Genomic DNA, 26,399 nt, shown 5'->3' on the forward strand with positions numbered 1-26,399 from the left:
CCAGAAACAGAAATTTTTAATAATCTTTATCATCTGACAGTTATAAGCGTAAAGAATGTCAGAAGGGATCACAAATCATCATGGTCTCAACGCATTGGTCAAATGAAGAACAAGGTCTACTGCTGAACTCGACGCATTTGTCTCTGGTGGGAGCAAACACACAAACCGACGGTTATTGTATGCAGGATGCAGACAGATGGAAACAACACTTCACCAGAACTACTCTTGCACTTTCTCGACGAGTTCAGGAGAGACGGGAGGGTGAACGTTATTTTTGTGACGTATCAGTCTCCGACATGTCTTGTACTTCCTTCCACAGTGGCATATAAAAGGTTTTGGGGCAGCTGTCTGCATACGGTGTCCGTTTTGTGCATGATACTTCATCCCATTCAAGTTCTAGAAATATAAACAAATTATGGAAACAGCGATTAAAAGCAAATTATAATGTTTGATTAAACTATTTTGAAATCACGATAATTTCATTCCGACACTTCACATCTGAGTTTCAATGCACGTGCTCATGTAATGTACAGTGAACATTATTCGGTCGTGCACCGAGCCCGTGTCAGAACGGTCTTGCTTTACCTGATCATCATTGACATGACACAATTGTTGTAGTTCACCCCTAGTGCCCCGCAAGACCAAAACATTTAAAATAAATTCCCATTTTCTTTCCACCGTTAATTTTGCGTATTTACTTAAAGCTTTTGAAGTGAACATTCTGAAACACCACAAGTCTGAAACAAAAATACAAAAATAAACCATCTTTAAACTCAAGATTGTGAAAGAGAAGATTTCTCCCAACTCTCCTTCCCCACCCCAACCCCTAACAACTATCTCGGTTTAACCCTTTCTTTCTAAATCATGTCAATGTGCTATTTTTCCCCCACTCTTGCCAATGTGCCTAAACTTTGGACCAGGTTGATGAGGAATGCAGTCCTCTGACATGGTTCTAACAGAGACTTTGGACCAGGTCCTGTTCCAATGTGTTGTACTCTTACAACCTTTTTCCTGAATGGTATGTTCAGTTGGCCTGGTCCTTTGATTGAAAACATGAGCTTGAAGGGGAAGCAAAAGGGTGGAGGAAAAGTTTCGATCGTGGACAACAAGTTTCCAACAATATTGGAGTGAGACTTTCTTTAAATTTGTGATTCCAATTCAAGCCGACAGGGTTTTATTTGGACTTTTCCTTCATTATGTTAAAAACAGTCCTATGAACTCTTGTATCACACAATCACGTGTTTATCTTTTGAACTACCTTTCCCGTGTAGGTTCAACAGTGGTGTCTCCATGAAAACCTTCCTCATCACTTCTCTTATTGGTTCACGAAAACATATTTTCACGAAAAAAAATAAGTGACCACGATATTCGTTATTGTTGTGTGTCTGTCTGTTGGGTAGTCGATCTAGTCGAAAAATGTTTTTTTTTTTTTTTTGAAATTTTAGTCCTAGGCCAGAAATTCCACTTGTCGGGACCATCTCAGGAAACCAATCCTAGTTATGATTTTTGAATTGGTGTGTGGATATATAGATCATATTTTGATGTGATAACCATTGCAGACTGGCAGCTTATAGTCCATGGGAATGTATCACAACCGGAGAACACGTGCAGCCCAACCAGGGCATCACAGACACTGTCTCCCATCGATCTTGCAAGCTTGTCAATGTCTAGGAACCGTGTGCGGGTATGCGTACCACACTTCTGATACACGGGGCATGGGATGTCCTTATTGAAGGCAAGACACAGCACGAGGACATCTGTATCTTCGGCAGTGATCACCACAGCCTTGTTCCCAGCCTCTGCTGCATGCAGAGCATGCAGAAGCATTCGGGTGTCTGCTTCCTCCTGCGTGGACTTCAGCTCTGCCACTTCCTCCCAGTGGTCCTTGGTGAGCTTGTAGCAGACCTCCTCGCAGGTTACATTGAGCAACTTTGCCTTCAGTTTCTCCCTGCTTTTTGGTTCTTTCCACTCCTCTACCAGGAACTTGATTAGACTTGCCTTGTTGGAAGAGCTGCAGAGCAGTTTCCCCCACTGCTGAATGTTGTGGCCCGCTGTGCTTGCACCTCTGTTGCATCTCTCTGCGTCTTTGATGGACGTCTCTCGGTAAACATCGAAGACAACATCAATGCGTTTGCTCTGGGCTCCATCATGAAGAGCCGTTGACAGTATCGCTTCAACCAGCTGTGAAAACGTCTTGTCATTCCCTTTCATCTTCTGTACCAGGCTCATGCCATCAATGACAGTTGCTGATGGCTCTGCAATCACTTCAGCGGGAGAAACACTCTTTTCCAGCTCTCTGGCAAGGGTTGCTTTGTTCTTCTTCCGCAGAGATCCATCGCCATTAGCAATTGACCATGGCAAGGGCCCCAGGGGTGCGCCAAGACATCTCTCATGTGCAGATCTCAACTCTGAGCAACGAGGATCATGTGCCCAAACAGGTTCCTGTCAGCCTTGAGAACAATTTCTTTGGCCTGCGCTTTGCTGGTTGGTTTCTTCCTTATGTGGGTGAATGTTTTCAAGTTCCTTTTTGTCATCTTGTCATTGAACTGTGAAGTTGGTGGATTTGTCTCCAGGCGTTTCTTCTTGAAATCCTGGTATTCCTCCTCTCCTACCGTGCGAGCCGCGAGGAGGTCATTGGCGACATCAGGAGGAGCAACAGTCGCGGTCGACAAGCTGACAATCAGGACTCAGTGGATCCAGCTCGCTGTTCTCCATGAGATCCACCAAGGATTGGATGTCAACCTCATCCCTCCGGATCCGAGGTAACTGCAGATCTGGATGGTTCAGCTGGGAGTGACGTCGACCTACCATATCCCTCAGGTGCCCAAGGTACATACTGTGCTAATCTGATGTCAGATAGTATCGGGTCACAGCTCCTGGATTCAGGCTGAATCCTTTCGTTCCTCCAGGTGTCTGTGTGTCTTTGTTGACAGTCTCCTCGATCGTCTGATCCATGGGAATCCGTCCGAATGGGTTCGTGGTGCCGATCTGTGCCTCAAGATGGGAAGTATGCTTGTTGTAAGTGTGCAGATAACAAATCTGGATATCCTGAGCTGTTTTTGAATGATATTACCTTCATGGGATGTGTCAATAGTCCATTGTGTGATTTTCCTCCAAAACGTCAATATCTCAGAATGGTATAATGGTAAAAATGCAAAATACATACACTAAGCTGCTCTTCTGGAACGGTTATCACATATTGAAATAATCATATAGTCCCTACCAATAACTTAGTAGCCCTAAAGTTTGGTTTCCTCAGATGGTACCGATATATGCCTGGGCCCATGGACTATTTGTTCTACCCTGATTATCAGTTTTTCCGTTGAGATGTTTGTCTGTCTGTCTGTCTGTCTGTTCGGTCCAGTGCTCTGTTAATACAATGGCGATTTCGATGAAACTTGGTGGGTAGGTTCATATCATGACCGAGTTGTGTGTCAATGAGAACCGTTGCTATGGATGCCACCGTTGCCTAGCAACGGGACTTTGAAATTTTTGAAAAAACAGAAAAAAAAAAATTTTCGAAAATAAAAAATCAGGCCATGAGCGACTGTGGGCAGTACATTCAGCCATATTGTGAAAAATTTCCAGCTGAATCCTACGACAATTGTCGGAGAAGATAGACTTTGAATGAACTCTGGTCGAAAACAATAAAAAAACGAAGTTCGTTATATCTCAGAGACTATGAGTCAGATATACATGAAACTGGTATGGTAGGTTCATGGTATATCCTGGTTATGTGTGAGAAAGAACCGTTGCTACGGATCCCTCTTTTGTCGAGCAACGGCCGAAAAAGCTCAAAATGTGGGGGTATTTTAACGAAAAAACAATCTGCAGCATTAACCATTGAAGCGAAAATGATGAATTTTCTTGTGCTTAATCCTCAGGTCATTCCCCATCGAACGGGCCCATCGCGTCAGGTTCTATTGGGGAGGCGACTCCCCATGTTCGCCTTCTGGCTTGTCTGTCTGTCTGTCTATATGTCTGTCTGTCTGTCCCGTGCATAGCTCCGTGGGTTTTGATCCGATCTGATAAAATTTTGGTGGGAGGTTTATATCATGATCAAGTTGTGTTTTCCTGAGAATAGGCATGGGGAACCCATTATGGGTGGAGCCACGCCCAAAAAATGTGATTTTAGGGGGTAGCCGATTTAAATTTGCATATTCTCCTTGGGGGCTTATCGAATCTGATGGGGGTTTCAGTATTCAGTTCGCCCAATGGCACCTCCATAGCACCACAGAGCTCGATTTTTCATTTTCGTCCCAAGGTCAAGGCCACAAGGTCACGACTTAGAAAATTGCGAATTTTGACATAAAAATCATACGACTGCCCAAACTTTGAGAGCTCGGATGACAATATTTTTTATGCTTAATCTTGAGGTCATTCCCCACCTCAAGTCTTGAAACCATTTTGCTCTATCTCGAACACCTTGCCCGTGGCGCCCCCTTCAACTTTGTTTTTACGCTGATGTCATGAAAGAATGAATAATCCGAGGAGTGCGAAATGCCATATAGCCTATATGATGTTATATTGTTCCTGGAATGTTCCAGAGGAAGTTTTGCACCAAAGGTCATAATCCTTGACCTTTGACCTTTAAAGTTCACAAAGGTCAAATTTTCAAAGTTGTGGGAATCGAACCGGGTTTTTGACCTTCTTCGACGAACTAACTCCATTAAGCTTTAGCACGTATCCTGTTTCCTTATTTTAATGTCCACAACATTGTTTTGTGACCTTTAAAGGTTATGCAAAGGTCAAATTTTTAAAGTTGTTGAATGAAACCGGGTTTTCGACATTTTGCAGCTCATAACCTGTCACTCGTACCACAACATGTTGATCATTTTTATAACTTGGTCAAACATTATCACATTGTCTCATCCTTGACTTCTGAAACAATGTACATCGTCAAATACCGCTCGTCAACCATTGTAGTCTTCAGACTTGTTTCAGTTAATTTCTGTATTTGTTCATCGCTTTGGCTCACCACCATCGTGAAAATGATCTCTTACCTTGTATCGCTTTTTGCAGCCCGGCATTGGGCAGGCATATGGCTTCTCCTCCTGAAAATTCATCGACACCGCCTTCAAAATGGTGTTCGAGTTAATGGTGCTCTCCATGGTCCATGATTCATCGCTATCTGACTTCTTATGATCATCTTCCTCATCGCCAAATTTACTTGCTGCTTCACAAAGGCACAACAACTCAGATGCACAAGTAAAGCATAAAAATTACTCCCGTGGTAAAATCTTAAAGGTCGTCATGATAAGCAAGTGAAGCGGAATAAAAACTGGGCCTTGTGACACTGCATCTCACTCGGGCCTGGATATCTAAATATCGGAAAACAAAATCTGACTCCAAAAGACCCACTTGATTCATAAATCTTCAACACGCTACATATTGGAGGTTAATCGTCAATTTTACGAGCAGGTACCAAAGTCTTCTTTGACCTTTCAACCACACAATGAGCAACCTGAAATATGAAACGGTAATTGCTCGGACAAATTTGCGAATGACAAACACAGCAAATGAAAGCTCAATCCGCACTGGCATGTGATGAAGTGATCAAACAATATAAAACAAATACAATATCAAACTCAAAGGTCACTTCCTTAAAATAATGAGGATTCTCAAACCGGAAGGAAATTCGGGGCAAAAGAAACAATTAAAAAAACAAACAAAAAAAAGAGAGTGATGGTGAGCGTGAGGCCATCGCTATCAGACTCACCCGACACAGTGTCACAAAGGAGAGAGGAGGGTGGTGTATCCGGAGGGATGACCACAGACGTTAGTCCGACACAGTTTTGTGGTTCCTTTTCGACCTTACAGGAAGATGGATGCACACTTCGAGTTGTGAGCATGACCTCGTCCTGGTTGTCTTTCTTCATCAACTCAGTGTTGCGTCGTGTCGTATCAATATGGGCCCTAGAACATACACATCCTTGTGCGAGATCCACTCGGTAGAATAAAAAGTTTCTAATATTCGAGCATTTGGGTGTGGAGAGGATGACCCAGGAAAGGTGAAGTAAAACAAAACAATTTTTTTAAATGCTTCTGAAGGTTTGCTGAATACTTAAGGAAACACATCTGAGGCTCAGGATACTACATTTAACTTTCCCAATACCTTTTTGGTATTCAGAGTTCACAGAGGCGACTGTTTAAAAAATGCTGCAGATTATATGATGCTATGGCCAGAAGATACTGAAGCTGAAGTATAATTGGTCAATATATTGCGCCGTGTCGGTGATTGTCGGAGACTGTCGCACACCACACGATGATGCATGACTGGCACCAATAACTCGTCGTAAATCCCACCAGTGATGTTTGACTTCCTTCTTGTTATTTTTTTCGAACAGTCTTCCAAGCAAGACTGCTCTTTTGAAAATCACTCGCATCTTTGATGACTTGCATTTTATTTCTTTTTGGAATACATTGTCATAAGACAAAAGGGGGGGGGGGGAGAGGGAAGGACAAAACAATGGGAAACAGAGAAATTCAGAGATCTGTGGAAGAGAGAGGGATGGGGTGGGGAACATGGGGTGTACAAAATGGACACTACAGGGACTTTCAGGAAGGAAAGCAAGGAATTTGAAGGAGGTGGGTTTGTGGTGGCTTCATGGGGGTAGAAAAGATCAAAGTTTTGGATGGGGGAACATAAAAGATGGTGGTGAATGAATGTTTTGAAGGCCTGGAGAGAAGAATGGGATGAAAGAGAGTGTGGGAGTTTATTCCAAAGGCGGAAAAACAAAGGAATGAAAGAGTGAAGGTGAGCAGTGATTCGTGATTTTGGTAGTTTTACGAGAAGGTGGTTGCTGGCGGACAAAGAGCGCCCTGGAGAGAAATATGGGCGGGACGTATCGCAGACAGAGCCGAGGGGGGGGGCGAAACCGGAGAGGAGACGGTCGAAGCCACAAAGACCACCGACCTGCCTGCAGTGAGAGAGTGAGAGGCCCAAAGACTCAGCCTCATCGCGGGAGATACCAATGATCCTAAATGCCTTGGCTTCCGCAGTGTAAACCTGAGAAAGGGGAGAGGCAGGAGCACCAGCCCATAGGGGAGAGCAGTACTCCATCAAGCTGCAGACAAAATCTTTGTATGCGGTGAGGAACTCAGGTGGGCCTTGGAAGGACTTTGCAGGGTGAAGGATTCCCAGTCGGCGACTGGCTTTGGAGGCCAGTTTGGAAATGCAGCTTTCCCAGGAAACATCATGGCAGATAGTGAGACTCAGAAGCTTAAATGAAAGGACTTCTTCCAAAATATTGTTGAGAAAGTAGAAGGGGAGGGGGGGTCAAAACGGTCCCTTCAGAAAGACATCGTGAGAGTGTGAGATTTCTCAGGATTGAAAGACATGTTCCACATGTTGGACCAGTTTGTGATTTTATCCAGATCTGAGGAGAGTGAAGTGGCTGCTGCTTGCCAATCTGAGGGATGACAGTTGCTTCGGCAGAGGGTGGAGTCATCAGCAAAGAGATAGAGGATTTTACAGAGTCAGAGAGATCATTTATGAAAACCATAAAAAGAACAGGGCCCAGAACATTGCCTTGAGGAACTCCAGCCTGGACAGGAAGAGGGCATGAAAACTCCATGAAGGGGCACACAATGGCTGTGACAGGAGAGTAAGTCTGCGAGCCATGAATGGAGATGTCCTTGGATACCATAGGAAGAGAGTTTGGTGAGAAGGGCAGGGTACCAGACTGTATAAAAGCAAGCGATGTGCCGAATGAGATGGCTCTGATGTCATGTCTGGCATTGAGGATCTCCATCCATTGTTGGGAGAGCAGAAGCAGCATATCCAAGGTAAAGTAACCGGGTCTGAATCCAAATTGATGATCGGAAATGAAGAGAATGTTTACCTGGTGTTGACCATTGAGAACCCGGTGTTGGCTGAGCGAATCGGGTGGTGGCTTGGGATCCTAGTCCCGTTTGCCACTGAATTAACACCAAGGGGTTAACACAGCCTGGCATCCTTCCGAGGTCAGCAAAATGAGTACCAGTGTAGCAGCCAAAAGGCTGCACACAAAGGGAAGGGGAATTGACGGATTGATTAAATCTGGTGTTGGTGCAGTACAGACATGATGGGCCCAAAGGCCTCCTCCTGCACGTAAAAATTCCTTGCAATTCCTTATATTTCCTTGAAGAGGAAGGATTTAATTTTCGAAGGGATGATAGATTACATAACCCTGCTTTTGATTGGGAGATTGCTGATTGGTCTGGAGTTGCAGGGATCTGTTTTTGCACCTTTTTATGCAGAGCGGTAAATGTTTACTGATTTCCAAGCAGATGGCAGATGACCTTGAGCAAATGAGAGGGTGAATAGAACAGAGAGAGGGTAAGCAAGAGTAGCAGAGCAGGTTTTACGGACACTGATGGGCTGATATGGGCTGATGCCGTCTGTACCGATTGCAGAATACGAGTCGAGGTCTGACAGCAAGCTCTCCACCTTGTTAGGAGAAAAGGACACAGAGTCCAGGAACAGCTGGGTGTGACTGGGTAAGGTGAGTCCAGAAAGCGATGGGTTTGGGACACACGATTTAGAAGCAAACACAGAGTTTAGGCATTCAGCCTTTTCATGTGCAGTGTCAGCTGTGCAGCCATTTCAGGTAATGGAGGGGATGGAGGGGGAACAACGACCAGAAACAGACTTAACTAGATGGCACCAGGATTTGGAGAAGGCAGACAGGTTTGAGAGTTCAGACTTCAGATTAGAAATATGTTATTTTCTGGCTCTCCTGAGGAGAGACACACACTTGTTCTGAGCTTTGTGGAAGGAACTGTGATTGCCTTGAGTTGGATAGCATTCCATGAGAAGCAAAATAATAATAATAAGGGAGGAGAGGCAAAAAACAGAAATGTTCAGAGACTGACAGACATTCCCACCCATTTTGTAATGGCTCTTTTAACCTTACAATATAATGTTTTAGATCCAGGGTCTGCTTTTATCACAAGAGAGCTTGTCGGACCTTTGCCCGACATCTGGTCCTGAGGACGCCAGCTCCAAAAAAAACACTCTGCGGTCAGACAGATTGAGAGGCAACTGTGGCTTCCAATTAGAATCGCCGCACTCACAGCATTTTCACTCCTTAATCGCTCTGATGTAACTTTTAAAAATAACATTATTTAAGGAGGATCCTAAATTGGAACAGCAACAAGGCTATCAACAAAGCAAAATAACAGCAGCAGCATTTTAGCTCAAAGCATATGTTTTGAAAAGTAAATAAAGAAAGTATTGTTATGTTTGGGGGGGGGTCGACAGAGGAATTTCATCGTAAATATAGAATTGTATAGTGCAGCATGGTCCGTGGATGGTAAGGAGACATCTATATGTAAACAAAATTGGGAAAACTGAGAGCGTAATTTGTAATGTGTCACCACATGGGGGTGGTGCTGTGTTTATGAGGTAGGGTTTACGGCTAGTTCTCCCGGTATGCGATTTCCCCCTTGACCTTTTCCTTCATTTTGGCATTTACGAAGCTGGAAATAAAAGAACATTTTTTACGCCAACAACAGAGCCGAACGGTTCCGAGCAGGCAAAAACCCTGCCTTCCCGCAATCGTACCGGCAGGCCGCGCCCCCGAGGCTGACGATTGGTATGTGTGACGGAAAAGGGAGGATGAGAGTGTGGAGATGGCGGTCAGAACAGATAGGACCTCTCTGGCTTATCCTCGACACTGTCAAGATGGCTGTGTGATTCTCGTTTTTCATGCTGTGTGAATTTGCTCGCGTGCTGGAACAAGACGTTCGATGGGTTGTGAAGTTTGTACGTTTCTGAGAAGAGAAGAGAAGAGAAGAGGAAAAGAAGAGCGCATCTCTTGGCCTGATCTCGGAGCCTCAGCAATTGTCCCATTGTTATGTTCAAAGAGAAAGGCGGCGCCCTTTGCTGTGAGCGGACCTGGTGTTAAGAAAGCAGCGGGATCGACAATCTCGATCGTGACAAGAAACTGTATGGTGGTTTGGGGCCCTGGCATTGGAGACCGTCTGCGTGAATTACCCCAGGTACATGAGCCGTGAGAAGCAGTGTGACCACTCATTGGCTTTTTTCACAAGATCTTGGCTATTCGTTGTTCACTTTGGAGTCTTGGTTTTCTGTAGGTTTTCTTGGCATATAGGTTTTCTATTATCATCACTTTTCCGAAATCTTGTGAATTCTTTCATTTATGAAAATGAGGAGTGGTCACACTGGTGAGAAGCGACTTGGCAACATTTTTTTGGTGCGTTTTCGCATGAGGTGGCTTCACGGTTCAACGACTGTGAGGCTCCGAAAGGTCACCTCTGGATGCACGGCTGCGTACCGGCATAAAAGGGGGGAATTTATTTTATTTTTATCTTTTTCCTCACCTGTGTTTGTAACTGAGGAGAGACGCCTCAAATTAGGATTTAGTTTGACCTCACATTTCATTTTCACCCTTGAGTTATTTTCACTATAAATCTTTGATTTATGTTCATTAAATTATTATTTGTTAAATTTACTTGTGTTTGTCTACTCGTTGTGGGTTCAAGAATAAACCCCTGCGTTTCTGTTCTGGTGGGCGCATCTGCCAACTTCCATCCCACGCGCCCCCGGCTGGACCCGACAGTGTTAACAAATCCATGACACAAGTTGAAGTTCGTGTCTGTCCGTGCGTTTGTGGCGGCATTCGATGCTGCTTTTGCTTTTCTAGCCTGAGTTTGAATCTTGGCCCAGCAATAAACTGTAATCGCGGTGTTTTCCAGACTGGCTGATTCATAAATATGTGTGCCGTCCCTCCCATGGACGTTAAACTGGGCATCTCATCACCAACATGAGCTGGTGGCAGTTAAAGATCCCACTGGATCCTTCGCGAAGAGTCAGCAAACTATTGCCTGCAGCCTGAAAAAATTATTAATTATTGCCCAAACCTCAGTCGAATGTCACACCTGACCAGCTGGTTCGTGAAAAAAGACTTGAGCCAAACTTCCCCCCAGCCAACCCCGCAAGAACGTGGGACTTCAAACAGGGCATAACATGATCTTTCACTGGCCATAACTCTTAACTCATCAAACGATGAGGAAGTGAGGACGAGCCGACGAGGGGTTTCACTGGACTGTTTAACAAAATATAAAAAATACGGGTGAAGCTTGGGCCTCTCATCGGGGCCCAGGGCAGCAATCTCCCCCAAACCCCATTCTCATCGGTGCTGATACCACCCACCATCAGTCCCAATCAATTAAATGCAATCACAGTCTCACTGGCTTCCATCGTCAGTGGTATTGACAATAACAGCCTCGAGGCCGACCGAGTTGAAGACAATCAACGTAGCATGGCCAATTTACTCTGCTGAAATAATCAAGCTCATAATAGCTGAATACGGTTCATCATCAAAATTATGAATAATCACGACTCACTTGTGGAAGCTTTGACCGTGTTGTTTTATCCCAGTTTGTTGGTTTGTGCAGTTAATCGCAAAACATTCTGTCCCACTGCTGCTGCATGACTTCCTTGAAGGTGCCATCATCACACATATTCCAAGATGGCTGCCACAAATGCTGTGCTAAACACTGGACCAACCATTTTAATGTACATATATTCCTATGGTGACATCACTTCCCCTGAGCTCAGCCACCATGTTTGTTTGAAATCAAGTGCACGTTGTCCCGTGTGTTTGTTTGTGATTGGTATTGCAGTTCTTCTGTGAGCCAAATAAGTGAAACTAGAACGGCACTCTTCGACATCACGACATCGACCAATATTCCTCAACCCACATTGTTACATCATTATACATACTTGTACCAAGTTTGATTCAAATATATTTAGCTGTTCTCAAGTGTTACATTTGTACCTGACATTACCTCTGATCTTTGATCTCTTGATGCCAAAATCGAATCAGTTCATCTTTGCATCGTACAGTAAACTTATACAGTTCGGTCAAATCCCATCACTGTGTCCCAAGTTAGCACGGTAACAGAATTTTTACCTAACAGGACCTCTGACCTTTGATCTTTTGATCCCATAATCTAATCAATTTATCTTTACATCATTATAAATACTTGCACCAAGTTTGACGTCGATCGCTCCAGCCATTCACCTGACAGGACCTCTGACCGTCGACGGCAAAATCTAGTCAGTTCATCTTTGTATCATCATGTAGACTCTTCCAAGATGGTAAAAATTCCATCACTGTTTCAGAAGTTAGTGCGGTAACAGAATTTTACCTTGCAGGCCTGCTGACCTCTTGACCCCATAATGTAAACGGTTAATCTTTGCATCATTATATATACTTGTACCAAGTTTGACTTTGATCCCTTCTGCTGTTTTGAAGTTGTCACGGTGACAAAAACCCATCACAGATGGACAGCCAACCCATCGGACAACCAGAAAACATAATGTCTCCGGCAACTTTGTCAGGGGAGGCATAAAAAATAATTATGTTCAAATTTATTCATTCACTCCTTCATCCATTCCTTTTGCCACTGTAGGCACTACCACTGTCCAATCAGTAACATTCACAACTACCTGCATATGTAGCTCATAGAAATGCACATGGGCTGCTGCTCCTCCAGAATTTCCACTGCTCGAGGGTCCCAATCTGGGGACAAGACAGCAAAGATTAAGCAAGAATATTCCATCAGGTGGCAAGACTCACTTCACAGGTAAACAACCTTATTTCAACACGTAACAAGACTAACCTTGCAGATAAACAACCATATTCCAACAAATGACAACACTCACCTTGCAGGTAAAAACAAAAACAAAAACAAAACCTTTTCTAACACATGACAACACTCACCTTGCAGGTTTAAAAAAATTAATATATATTCCAACACATGACAAGACTCAGCATGCAGGTAAACAACCATATTCCAACACGTGGCAAGACAAGCTGTTACAATTCCTTTCATCAGAAGAAGTTTGACGAACTTGGAATGTTTGTTGTTACCATTATGAGCAACAACTCATTGATGTTGGGATCCCGAGCTGGGCTGGTGAACAAACAAGGGACTTTAAGGATGACGTAATCCACCGCAGAATGCTCAGTACGCAGATGCAGAAACCCCGAGAAACAGCAATCTTCGGGGAATGTGAACTGCTATTGTACGTGAGCAATAAGGATTGTTCCCTAAAATGGCTCTCAAATCTTATAAAAGAAGGTGAAAATACTTGGAAAGGAACCTGAGAGAAAGGAACAAAGAAATGAAATATGGTTTACCCGTCTGCAACTGACCGATTGTTTACCATTTTCTTCCCATTTTCTCATGCGTCTTATGGTTTTTGAGATAGAAAATGAAATGTTACGAGTATTTCGTGTGCTTATTATTATCGAGTTTCAGAATTATTGCAGTATAGTTTATTCTCCACAACCACGCCATCTCCACAACACAGCGCCCTCATCAGCAAACAGAGGCAAACTGTTTCAGAGGCAAATCCAAACGGCCGATTTGCATAAACGGATCAAGACGGGCTTTGCCCTGGAAAGGGCCAGCCAATCAGAGGTGAAAGGGGCGGAGCCAGCCTGGGGTGAAGGTTCAGAGGTGAAAGGGGGAAGCGCCGATTTCGGGTGGCGAAACCACCAATGCTTCTCCCCTCGGGCTATAAGAAGCTGCATTGGCAACGTGCAGGGAGTTGGTGGTGGAGCTGTTATCTATAACAATATTGTTATTTTAATTTTAATGGTTTAATGGTTTTATCTCCAACGAAGATTTTTTTGTTCTCTTATTATCTACAAATACAAGAATGAATATTTGTTCAAGAGAAAATAAGCTTGTCTCAGAAGTGTGTATGTTAGTCATCACTTTGTACATATTTTTTAATTTTTTTTTTCAGATGTCTCAGATGAAGAAAGTGCAACCGAGTGGAGCATAGAACAGGAAAAAAAAGAGGGGCAGAGTCGAAGATGAGTCCCATCAAAGAGGGCCGTTAGATACATGGATAAAAAGAAGTAAAGAAGAAGTAGGAGAACCTGGAGAAGTCAAAGATGATGTCGGTGCAGAGAAGGATTTTTCTGATACGGATTCAGCTCGGTCAGAATTTAATACTCTCTCTCCTCAGTCTCGTTGTCAGGATGATGATCCATGTGAAGAAAATAAAGAAGTTTTTAGCATATTTTTGCAAAGAAGCGATTTTGGCTGTTTGAAGAAACTGATTCCAGATCATTTGAAGATGACAATATTACAACATGGCCCTGAAAGATATCAGAATAAAAGTGGTCCATTTGCTGAGGATGGGAGCTCAAAAATTGAAATTGAAGACCGCAGTGTCCGTCTTCAAAGACTCAGTGACCGATTTTCTTTTCTTCTGAACTTGAACTCAGGAGTGATTGAAGATGAACAAGAAAGAGAGAAATTAAAAAAAGGAATGTTCAGACTTTGCAAATTATTATGACAATGATGTGGTTGCAATTCAGTTATATGACGAAATTATTGATTTTGTGATGCTCCTTCGAGATGGAGGGAATAGAGTTCCCCCTGATCCTAAAGATGCTCTGGAGTCTTTACTGCACTATGGGAGGGATGTCTTTCCAACGCTGTGTGTTTCATACAGATTACTGCTTGCAATCGCATTTTCAGTCGCAAGCTGTGAAAGGTCATTTTCAAAACTGAAATTAATAAAAACATATCTGAGGTCTTTTATGTGACAGGAGTGACTGACCAACCTGGCTTTAATAAGCATTGAAAAATAATTTCTCACAGCTGATGTAAAAAATGAAGTAGTTCAGGTGTTTTGTGACAGGAGGTATCATTTGGGGAAAAGAACTTAATAAATTTTATTGATTTATATTAAAATCGAATAAAGCGTTTATTTCATGTTTCATCTGTGTTTATATATTCAAAATGTTTTCCTTTCTCATAATATTTCTCAGTATATTAGGCCTTATACTTGAGTCTTTTGGGCATACAATGAAGATTTGCCCCGGGCATCAGCAGACCTCTGCATGCCACTGGTGCTTCGTAACAGCAATCATCCAACAATCCATTGGGACCGTACTCTGTGCAGAGTATTGGCGCTGTCTAAGCAGTCTCCTGGGCGATTGGGCACAATCCTGGACGGGTCGCCACTCCAACGCAAGATACCAGTGTAGATACATTTTTATCATTATGGGTTTGAAGGTGATGAAATAAATAAATTGATGATAGTTAAAACTTGGGATTAAAATGAAAATGTTAAACCTGAAATAAAATGTACTCAAATATGATATGATGTTTTTAAGTGTGTATCCATCTGGAATTAACATAATTATATTTCTCCTTTGTATGGAAAGATCACCTGTATATTAAAAGTGTAAACAGCTTGAACTTTGCCAATTAGTTGAATGTAAGAAGAATTGCCTATCATTCCAAAGCTATCAAAAGGAATTTTTATAAAAGACACAAACAAGTTAGAATGTGGATTTAAGATGTCCAGATGTATCCACTAAGTTCTCATCGTTTCAAGATAATATATCTTCCCAGTTTTGGGAGAAGCAGACTGACTTTTGACCAACATATGATGGAAACTTGTTTTAACGACCAGAGTGGGTGTTTTACGTCATTCCAGCATTCTGTGCATTTTCTGTATTAGGAAAAGATTAACATGTCTGGATTTGAAATATGTGTTTCAACCATTCAAGCAAGAGCTGTCCAAGAAGATTGAAGCTAAGCTTCACCTGGAAGATGTCAAGATCAGACAAACTGGTGCCAGTGCCAGAGATGATTAAAAAAACTGTCTTACTGAAAATTATATAAGGACTAAGATTCTCCATTTGTATTTGAGAGATCTGGAATGATGAGTTTGTCTGTTCAGAATCTCCGATACACACATGATAATTAAGTATTTGTCTGTTTAATAAATAAATGCTGAAATTGTACTGATGACTGAGAATTCTTCGACACCAGCAAGCTGGCACTCATTTTTGCCAACCTCAGAACGATGACAGGCTGAGTCAACCCCACCTGATATGGCTTCAACAACCAAGTGGGATTTGAACTCAGGACTCGAAGATCCCAAGCCCACCACTCTTGCAATTAAGCCCACACCAGGCATGTAACAGCGATGAGAAGGTCACATCTCGGGGTTGTGGATTCACAGGGCAAGTTTTAAAATGATATTTACAATTAATCGTGTTGGGGGAGGGGGGAGCAACAGGAACTGTGAGAGCTGTTATAAATATAATTGTTTCCTTGGATCCAGGGTCACAAGATAAATTACACGAGATTTTTGCATCTCATGCTGAAGGGAGAAATGTGTGTGTGCGTGTGTGTGTGTATGTGTGTGTATGTGTGCGTCTGTGTGCGTGTGTGTGTGCGTGTCTGTGCGTGTGTCTGTGTGCACGCGCGCACATTTTCAGGACATGGAAGAAACTCAACCCTTTACTTCCATGGATATTCTGTGTATTTCAATGCATTTTCCTGAGTCCGATTTGCATCGAGGAACACAACAATTATTGTTGTGTTGGAATTGGCACTCTTTCATTGAAATGCCGAAAAATATGTTTAAAAGTTGAATTACAGATTTCACACCAGCAATGACAGGTTAAAAGATCCCCAGTTAGTCAAAGTTAATCAATGAAAACACGCACCACATATGTGCGAAACGCCTCATCAGCACATATCATTTTAAAAGTCCCTTATCTGTACTGTATAGTCCGTGGGCCAAGGGGACCGACCGTGCACCTAATGTGCATCAATATGTTCATTCATGTCCCCTTGGATGGAGAAAAAGTAAAATCCTCTTTATCTCTTTGATAATGACTCCATGCTCTGCCATGCCATCTGTCATCCCTCAGATTGGCAAGCAGCAGCCTCTTCACTCTCTGCAGATATGGATAAAATCACAAACTGGTCCAACACATGGAACATGTCTTTAAATCCTGACAAATCTCACACTCTCACGATGTCTCTCCGAAACGACCGTCTGGAACCACCGCCCCAATTTACTTTGTCAAAAATCCCCTTCAAGAAGTCCTTTCATTCAAGCTTTTGGTTCTCACCATCTGCCACAATCTTTGGCTTTGGAGGACAGCTTGGAGATGTGGCTCTCCCAGGAGTCACCAAATGGACATCCCACGTTGTGTAAAGTCCTTTCTTGGCACACCTGAGCTTCAAACCATTTCCAAAGTTTTCATTAGCAGGCTGATGAAGAACTGCTCCCCCCTCTGGGGTGGTGTTCCTGCCTCACACCAAGCTCGACTTCACACTGTGGAAACCATGGCTTTTTAGACCATTGGTGTCTCCCACGATGAAGCTGAGTCTTTGGGTCTCTCACTCTCACCAGAGGCAGGTTGGTGGTCTTTCTCTCTTCTTCAGTCTCCTCTCTGGCCTTACCCCCCCGCCCAAGCCCCACTTTCTCTGTGATTTGTCTCCTCTATTTTTCTTCAGAGTGTTCAAAGTCCACCAAAAATCTACTTCCAGTGAAACTGCAAAAATCAAGAATCACTGCTCACCTTCCCTCTTTCATTCCTTTTTTTTCCCACCTCTGGAACAAACTCCCACACTCTCTTCAATCCCACTCCTCCCTCCAGGTTTTCAAAACAGCTGTTCACCACCATCTCATGCCTTCCCCCATCCAAAATCTTGATCTTTACTACCCCGGATAATCCACCCCAAACCCACCTCCTACAAAATTCCCTGTTCTCCTTCCTGAAAGTCTCTGCAGTACGATCTCGTTTACCCGTGTACCCCGCCCCATCCCTCTCCTTTCCACAGATATCCTATTGCCTTTGTTCCCCACTACTTTGTGGTTCCCTCTCCCAGCCTCTTGTCTCCTATCTTGTTATATGTTTCTGTGTATTAACTCTTACACGAGACTGGATTTGGTGTTCAAAAAAACCCCCAAAAACACGACCTGCTTTTAAGATTCAAAATAGGGGCAACACCACTGGCCACTCACCTGGTAGAAGAAGGATACTGAGGAGGAAATCAACTGAGGAGGATCCGAGGATCCCAAGCCCACCACACTCGCCATTAAGCCAACACCAAACATATTCTGTTATTATCCTGTCAAACTTTGATTTATATGGTAAGTTTTGAATCTCGACATGTGGAGCTTAAATAGTTCCAAGATAATCGATTCATTGTCCAACACCCCTCCCTATTCCATCTCAAGGCGCTGCATGACATCGCCGTGCGCTGAAGGTGCCTGCGATGATGTGCGTCGAAAGAGCGTACTCAGTTTTCACTCCTCCCGAGGTCGGCGAAATGAGCACCAGTGTGTGGAGGAGGAGGAGGAGGAGGAGGGGGAGGAAGAGGAGGAGGAGGAGGAGGAGTAGGAGGAGAAGAAGGAGAAGGAGAAGAAGAATCCATTTGTAACTTCGCGAAAAAAAAATTCAACAACTATATTGGTCTGTTGTGTCTGTGTGTCTGTCACACGATTTGTGCGAGCAGTTTTCAAGCAATCGTTCTGAAATTTTTGTGGATATTCTGGCCAAGGACAACAACGCTCAATTTTGGTGAAGATCCAAATCCTGATCGTGATCTGAGAATCTTTCAACGATTCTTCACCATTGAGTGATTGGGCCAAAAATGATATGTAGTACAATATCTCAAAAGGTTAATAATGGATTTCGATTAAACTTGGTGGACCGGTTGGGAATGCCACGAGGATGAATCAACTCAATTTTGGTGAAGATCCGAATCTTGATTTGTCTGTGAGAATTATTTAATTTTTAACTGATTCTTCACCATTGAGAGATGGGACTAAAAACGATATTCCATGATATCTCAAAAAGTTGTGGACAGATTCGGATGAAACTTGGTTGACATGTTGGGTGTGTAACAAGGACGAATCGATCCGATTTTGGTGAACATCCCAAATCCGGATTCGAGAATTTTTCAAGAGATTCTTCACCATTGACAGATGGAGCCAAAAACTATGTACTGTCGAGGCCAAAAATATTGGCACCCTTGCACTTTTTCAAATAATACACCATTTCTTTCAGAAAATTGTTGAAATTAAAAAATATTTTGGTATCCAGAAATGTACTTCTTTGGTTTGCAGTGGAACAAAAAAAACAAAGGTGAAAAAAAAAACTAAATGTTCGCTTCTTCCACACAGAAATCCTAAAATGGCCCGGACAATATTATTGGTACATTTTCGAAGTTGCGAGAAATAATGAGATTTCAAGCAGGATTGATTTAAGTCGACAAATGAGATTTCAACTGTGGTGAGTTGCAGATGTCTGCAATATAAAAATCACGCATTCAACGAGTTTGAATGGAGAAAAGGAGTCATTCTGCTGTTTGTGTCACTGTGTGAACCACAATGGGCAGGGCGAAAAGAAAGAAAACCAAAGAATTGTCTGAGTAGGTCAGACACAAGATTGTAGCCAAGCATGGACAATCTCAAGGAAACAAGTCCATCTTCAGAGACCATGATGTTCCTGTGTCCACCGTAAGCAATGTTATCACAAAGTGTAAGGCCCATGGCACAGTAGCAAACTCCCTGGGCGTGGCCACAAGAGAAAGCTTCATCGCAGGATTGTTCGAATGGTGGAGAAAGACCCTCGATCAACTGACAAAAGATTCAAGCCAATCTTCAGACACAAGGTATGACAGTTTCAACTCGCACCATCCGTCGCCAACTCGATGAAAGGGGTTCTATGGTGGGAGACCCAGGAGGACCCCACTGCTGATAGAGAGAGACATAAGAAAGCACGACTGGAGTTTGCCAAAACACACCTGAACAAGCCAAAATCCTTCTGGGAGAATGTCGTGTGAACAGATGAGGCCAAATTAGAGCTTTTTGGGAAAGCACATCATCTCTATGTTTGCAGAAAACAAAATGAAGCCTTCACAGAAAAGAAAACCTTCTCTACAGTCAAACATGGAGGAGATTCAGTGATGTTTTGGGGTTGCGATGCTGCCTCGGGCACTGGGTGCCTTGAATGTGTGCGTGGCATCATGAAATCAGGAGATTACCAAGACATCTGGGAGCGCAATGTTCAACCCAGTGTCAGAAAGCTGGGTCTCCATCTAAGGTCATGGGTCTTGCAGCAGGACAATGACCCCAACACACACTTCAAAAAGCACCCAGGAATGGTTCAAGACAAAACGATGGACTGTTCTAAAGTGGTGAGCAATGAGTCCAGATCTCAATCCCATTGAACACCTGTGGGGAGATCTGAAACCAGCAGTTGGGAGAAGGCACCCATCAAATCTGTGAGAACTGGAACAGTTTGCACAAGAAGAGTGGGCCAAACTTCAAGTGGAGAGCTGTAGGAAGCTCATTCATGGCTAAAGGAAGCGCTTGACTGCAGGAATTTTGTCCAAAGGTTGTGCTGCCAAATATCAAGTCGAGGGTGTGAAGAATTTTGTCAATGCCATTTATTTTTATTTTCTGATTTAAAAGGAGATATTAAGTTCTGAATCAAAAACAAATATTCTGTAATATGAACGGTTAAATAAAGAATTGTGGAGACAAAATACTTTTACCAATTTGAAGTTATTTTTAGAGAAAATCGGTTATTTATTATTATTGTTATTATTATAGTTATTTGAAAAAAGCACAAGGGTGCCAATATTTTTGGCCACAACAGTATAACATGATATCTCAAAACGTTGTGGACGAGTTATGACAAAACTCGGTGGATGAGTTGGTGAGGTGACAAGAACAAGCCGATTCGGTTTTCGTTAAGGTCCGGATTCAGATCTGCCGATCAGAAAGATACAAAATGTAAACTGTTCAGCCTGGCGGAGCCATGTGCTCTACAGAGTGCCGTTCCGTTTCGTGAAGTGTCACTCGACGAGTGATTTTTCATTTGTTTGTTACTTGGCGAAATCTTTGATTTCGTCACGTATGTTGGTCTGTTCCGTTTGTTGGTTTGGTTGTTTGTTTGTTTGTGCGGTCGTCTACAGCCCAAACGGCTGGACCAGTCGTTCTTAAATTTTTACACCTGATAGGCAATCCACCTGAGACGGTCTGCGTCCAAAGCCCATCTTAATCGGACTAAATGTCACGACGTGACGTCACACAACGTGAAAACACATTTTTGGACATAACTCAGTGACCGGAAGTCGCAGCGACTTCCGGTTGACGCCAAATTAAACTTCATTAAAATCTCTAAATGATTACTGGATGCATCAAATTACAAATTAAGCATAGTTTTCGCAAGCGTATGACATCAAAGTTTTGCCTATTGATGTCATTTTAAAAAAATATTTACGCTCGTGTGCAGCCGAAACGACTGAAGCAATCGTTCTCAAATTTTAACACGAGATAGCCAATCTTGCTGAAATAGTCTGGGATCAAATCACGTCATAATCGCACTTAACGTCACAACGTTCTGTCAAAAAAAGGTGAAAACAAGCTTTTGAACATAACTCAGGAACCGTAACTCGTAGTGACTTCCTGTTGACGCCAAAACAAACTTCAATGGAATATCTAAATGTTTTAAAATGCATGTTAGTACAAATGATGTACAGTTTTCGCAAGCGTATGACGTCAATGTTTTTAGCTATTGGCGTGATTTAAAAAAAAAATTCTATTCGTTCTACAGGTCACAATTGAGCCTGGTGTTGGCTTAGTGGTTAGGGTGGCGGCTTGGGATCCCAGTGTCCTGAGTTCAAGCCCCGTTGGCTGCTGAATTAACACCAGGGGGTTGACTCAGCCTGTCATCCTTCCGAGGTCGGCGAAATGAGTGCCAGTGTACTGGTCCCGGTGTATGCCCCGGTTAGAATAGGTGTACCATATCCCTGTGTGTCGTCTGAGGCGACCAGGGTTGGCGTCAGGAAGGGCATCCGGCCATAAAACATTGCCTCACAAAAAGCCAAACCCCTGCACAGCAGGGAAAAATGGCTGTAAAAACGGTCTACAGGTCACAATTCTTAACCGATATGGATGAAATTTTAACAGCTGATAGAAATCTACAGTGCAAAAAGATCTGTGACTTTTGGTGATGTTCAAGATCAGGATCTGGATTCTGCATCACTTTATATTATCGCCCATTATAAACCAATGGGGAATTTGGTGAATTACACATGGCTATTTCTCAAAGAGTTTTGCAGTTATTATATTGAAAATTATACTGTCTATTTATGCAAGTATTATTAACATGTGTACAAAGTTTGATCGAAATTGACCCAAGGTCAACGTCAGGATCATCCAAAACATGAAAAACACACATATAAAATACTTATTTTTGTTTTACAACATATTTCAAACCTGATAACGGGATCGTGAAACTGGTTGAAAAGCAATGTTCCAAGGTATTTTCAAATATTTTCTACGATCAGAATGAAGGCAACAAGCACCGATGATAAGTTGTTGAATGTCACATGGTGGCTTTAAACGAGTTGTGAAAATTTTCAATCGACTGTCGTTACCATGACAACGCGTGCCTGATAATTGTTATTTGTGACGTCGCGTCATTTTATTAATGTACGAACAAATAAACATCACACATTCCATGACATTACAGCTTGGACCACCACACGGAAAGGTCAACTTATTTGCCAAGTGTCATGCTCAGCACGATTTTTCATTTTCTTGTTTGTTATCTTGCCAAAACGAAGTTTTTGCAAGATATGTAATTCAGCTTGTATTTATTATTATTTTTTTTTGTTTGTTTGTCTGTAATCACGTATTGATCACTCTGCAGAGCACAGTTATCATTGGAAATTTTTGTAACTTCGCATATCAGAGTCCTATAGAGGTCCCTTTCAGCGCATAAAATTTTCAAGGTCAAGGTCACTTTGTCGCAAATCAGGGGAGTCGACGAAACCCTTATTTTTTGAGTAATTTTGATCGGATCGTCTAAAACTTCATGGGAATATAGTTCATGGTCTGGCGCTCAGCTGATTAATTTTTGGTGGCGATTGGCCTTGACCTTCATGGTTAGCGCCCGAGGTCAAAAGTTTTTGACCCCTGGGTCAAATTTTGAAATCTTAGATACCATATCGAGTAATACCTCATATGAAAGCGCTTGATAAGTGTTTTCCAGATCTGTCAAAAGTTTGACGCTATGACGTCATCACGTCATGACGAAAAACGGATTTTTCATGAAAATTTCATTTCCTCAGTTCTCATCAAAATCTCTTGATATTTCATGTACAACGGTCCTGGAGAGAAACCATTAACCATACGAAAATATAAAGGTCAAGGTCAAAGGTCAAGGTCACAAAAAGATCAAGCATCAAGGTCGACGAAACCCTTATTTTTTGAGTGACTTTAATCGAATAAATAAGTCACTCATGTTCACATTTTGGCAAGATACTGGTCACCCTGGGGGTGACATTGGTTTTTATGTTTGTCTGGGCGATATCTGAGCCATCCTTTGAGCGAGGAAACTGAAAGTTGGGCACAATCTGAACAAGTGCTTTGGCAAAAACAGGATTTCTCATGTTTTTATTAATCAATTACTTATTTATTTTCTTTCTCATCTGGGCAATATCTCAGACACCTTTTGAGCTCGGAAGATGATATTTGGACATGACAGTGACCAAGTAATTTGGCGATTGAGGGATTTTTTTGAAAAAAATAATTAATTAGTAAATCATTCATTTTTCGATTAATTCCTTAATTTTCAAAAAAGTTACAGATTCGGATGAAACAGTGGTGGCTGATGTATGCTATTAGCCAATTGATTCGGAAATTAATTATTTTACGATTTTTATTTATTTATTTAAATTACACAATGAATCCGTTGTTGTGCACCACCCCCTCCCAATTACGCATCATTGTGCTGCACGGCGGCATCATTCGATGCCAATGGCACACCGCCCGGCAGTGTTGCGTGCTGGAGGATATGCTATTTATTTATTTGGCATGGGCCGGTGCACTCTGAACAGACTTCCATTATTTACTTCTTTTTGAAAAAAAAATTTGGTGTGACAAATATATTAGCTATACTTTTCGCTCGCCTGGAACGTAGTTCCGGAGAGCTGATGGAATGATATGTCGTCCATCTGTCAATCCACAAACAATGGCAACTTCTTCTCTAAAACTACACAATTTTAAATTTTGATGAAACTTGACCACAACCTTCATCACCCAGTATGTACCAAGTATGTTCATGACATTAAAAACATTTCGGGTTTCAGGGCTGAATGGGGTGGGGGTTGCCCCCTCCGCCCCACAAATATGGATTTGCTATAACATTGGTTCATTGGTACATTTTGCTGATTCCATCCCATGTTGATTTCCTCCTCAGTATCATTATTCGACCAGGTGAGCGCCAAGGTGTATTTCCCCTCCGTTTCGGTTATTTCTCTGAAATAAGCCTCAGTGTCCTGCCCTCAATCCATACGTACGTAAACATTTGACTACAAAGTTTTCTCCACAAACTACCCGACCAAAAACGAACAAATTTTGGACGATGCATCAGGACAGCAAGATCTCATGGTGTTGTGCTCCCCATAAAGTGGGTTTAGGGGGGGATTGCCTCAAATATCGGTGCTATATTCAAAAATCTTCTCAGAAACCAACAGAGAGATCCAGACCAACCTCACCACGAGGCATCGGGACCACCCTCTAACTTTAAATTGTGCTCCTCATGGCCCCCAGAAAGGAGACCGCCCCTCTTCCCCGAATCCCTCATTTGCACGAAAACATCTTCTTCTCCACAACTACCTGAGCGATATGGACCAAATTTGGTCCAATGAATCAGGACAGTAAGGTCTCATGGGGTTGTGCTCCCAATCCAAATCCGAACATTTAAAGGTCGTTAAAGGGGGTTTTTGCCCCAAATATTGGTTCTTCATTCCAAAATCTCCTCAGAAAGACAACCAGATCCAGAACAAACTGGCCATGCCGCATTGTGACCATTCCACATCGTGACCATTCCACATCGTGACCATTCCGCATCGTGACCATTCCGCATCGTCACCATTCCACATCGTCACCATTCCACATCGTGACCATTCCACATCGTGACCATTCCACATCGTGACCATTCCACATCGTGACCATTCCACATCGTGACCATTCCACATCGTGACCATTCCACATCGTGACCATTCCACATCGTGACCATTCCGCATCGTGACCATTCCGCATCGTGACCATTCCGCATCGTGACCATTCCGCATCGTGACCATTCCACATCGTGACCATGTCCCAACCTCAAGTTGTGCTCCCGTGACCACACTGAAGTTTACAAATCGCATCCTGCCCACCACCATTCACTGCATCATCTACAGTCTAGAACATTCATTATGACATCACCCACCACCACCACAACTACCACCATTCACTACATCATCTACAGTCTATAACATTCATGATGACATCACCCCCCACCACCACCACCATTCACTACGTCATTCATTATCATATCATCCACCACCACCACCATTCACTACATAATCTACAGTCTACATTATTCATTATCACATCATCCACCACCACCACCATTCACTACATCATCTGCAGTGTGCATCATTCATTATCACATCATCCACCACCATTCACAACATCTACAGTCTACATCATTCATTATCACATCACCCACCACCACCACCACCATTCACTACGTCATTCATTATCATATCATCCACCACCACCACCATTCACGACATCATCTACAGTCTACATTATTCATTATCACATCATCCACCACCACCACCATTCACTACATCATCTGCAGTGTGCATCATTCATTATCACATCATCCACCACCATTCACATCATCTGCAGTGTGCATCATTCATTATCACATCATCCACCACCACCACCATTCACTACATCATCTGCAGTGTGCAGCATTCATTATCAGATCATCCACCACCACCACCATTCACTACATCATCTACAGTCTCCATTATTCATTATCACATCATCCACCACCACCACCACCATTCACTACATCATCTACAGTCTCCATTATTAATTATCAGATCATCCACCACCACCATTCACTACATCATCTACAGACTACATCATTCATTATCACATCATCCACCACCACCACTACCACCACAACCAAACACCGCATCCTCCACCACAACCACTTAATCATCCTCCATCCTCCATTCATGTATCCTCTTGTCGTTGTTTCTCCAGAACACGACCATGATGGGCGGGCACGTTGAACACCGTTACCGATGTGAGTTTCCTCGATGTGCTCGATCAGTTCCCTGAGGGTGGGAAACGCGACTCCGCAATCCCCAAATCGACAGGTGTTGGAGAAGAAAGGGTTGGTGTCGCGGCCCGACATCGTCACCAACACAAAGGAGGAGGGACGGCACAGGGAGAGGGAGAATGTTCGAGAAACGGAAGATGAAAGCGACGAGGGTGAGGTGGGGGTGAGGGGTGAGGGGTGTGGGGTGTGTGTCACAGACAGAGGGAGAATGACGGAGGGAGAAGAAGAAGAAGCAGTTCGTGGGACGGATGAGGGAGAAATCCTGAAGAAGAGAAAATTCGGAAAAAGAGGGAAAGAAAGTCAGATAATGGTAAAAGGATGAAGTGGAGATGAGGGATTATTGAAGGAGGCTGGACAAAGCGAAGACTTTGCTGGTCGCGTGAGAGAAGAAGAAGAAGTAGAAGA

General features: G+C 42.9%; 2 protein-coding genes across 4 annotated transcripts; both read right to left on the bottom strand.

Moving 5' to 3' along the window:
* LOC147019156 (juxtaposed with another zinc finger protein 1-like) lies at positions 1 to 26,399 on the bottom strand. Of its 3 annotated transcripts, none has more exons than XM_085899473.1 (5): positions 25,955 to 26,399; positions 12,461 to 12,533; positions 5,720 to 5,967; positions 5,004 to 5,176; positions 1 to 396 (listed from the first exon to the last, which is right to left on the bottom strand). In XM_085899473.1, the coding sequence occupies exons 1-5, from the start codon at positions 26,067 to 26,069 to the stop codon at positions 220 to 222; spliced, it is 786 nt and encodes a 261-aa protein (XP_085755599.1). In that variant the 5' UTR covers positions 26,070 to 26,399; the 3' UTR covers positions 1 to 219. The 3 variants fall into 3 exon arrangements, with proteins under 3 accessions (XP_085755599.1, XP_085755601.1, XP_085755600.1); XM_085899475.1 differs by having other exon boundaries at positions 5,720 to 5,916; positions 25,955 to 26,397; XM_085899474.1 differs by having other exon boundaries at positions 5,004 to 5,173; positions 25,955 to 26,397.
* Positions 403 to 4,996, bottom strand: LOC147019157 (uncharacterized). The gene has a single exon (XM_085899476.1). It carries the CDS (start codon positions 2,227 to 2,229, stop codon positions 1,498 to 1,500), a length of 732 nt encoding a protein of 243 aa, XP_085755602.1. The 5' UTR covers positions 2,230 to 4,996; the 3' UTR covers positions 403 to 1,497.

The sequence above is a fragment of the Eptatretus burgeri genome, chromosome 10 (genome assembly GCF_056783735.1).
Source record: "Eptatretus burgeri isolate ZD-2024b chromosome 10, Ebu_testis_v1, whole genome shotgun sequence".
NCBI classification, from domain to species: Eukaryota; Metazoa; Chordata; class Myxini; order Myxiniformes; family Myxinidae; genus Eptatretus; species Eptatretus burgeri.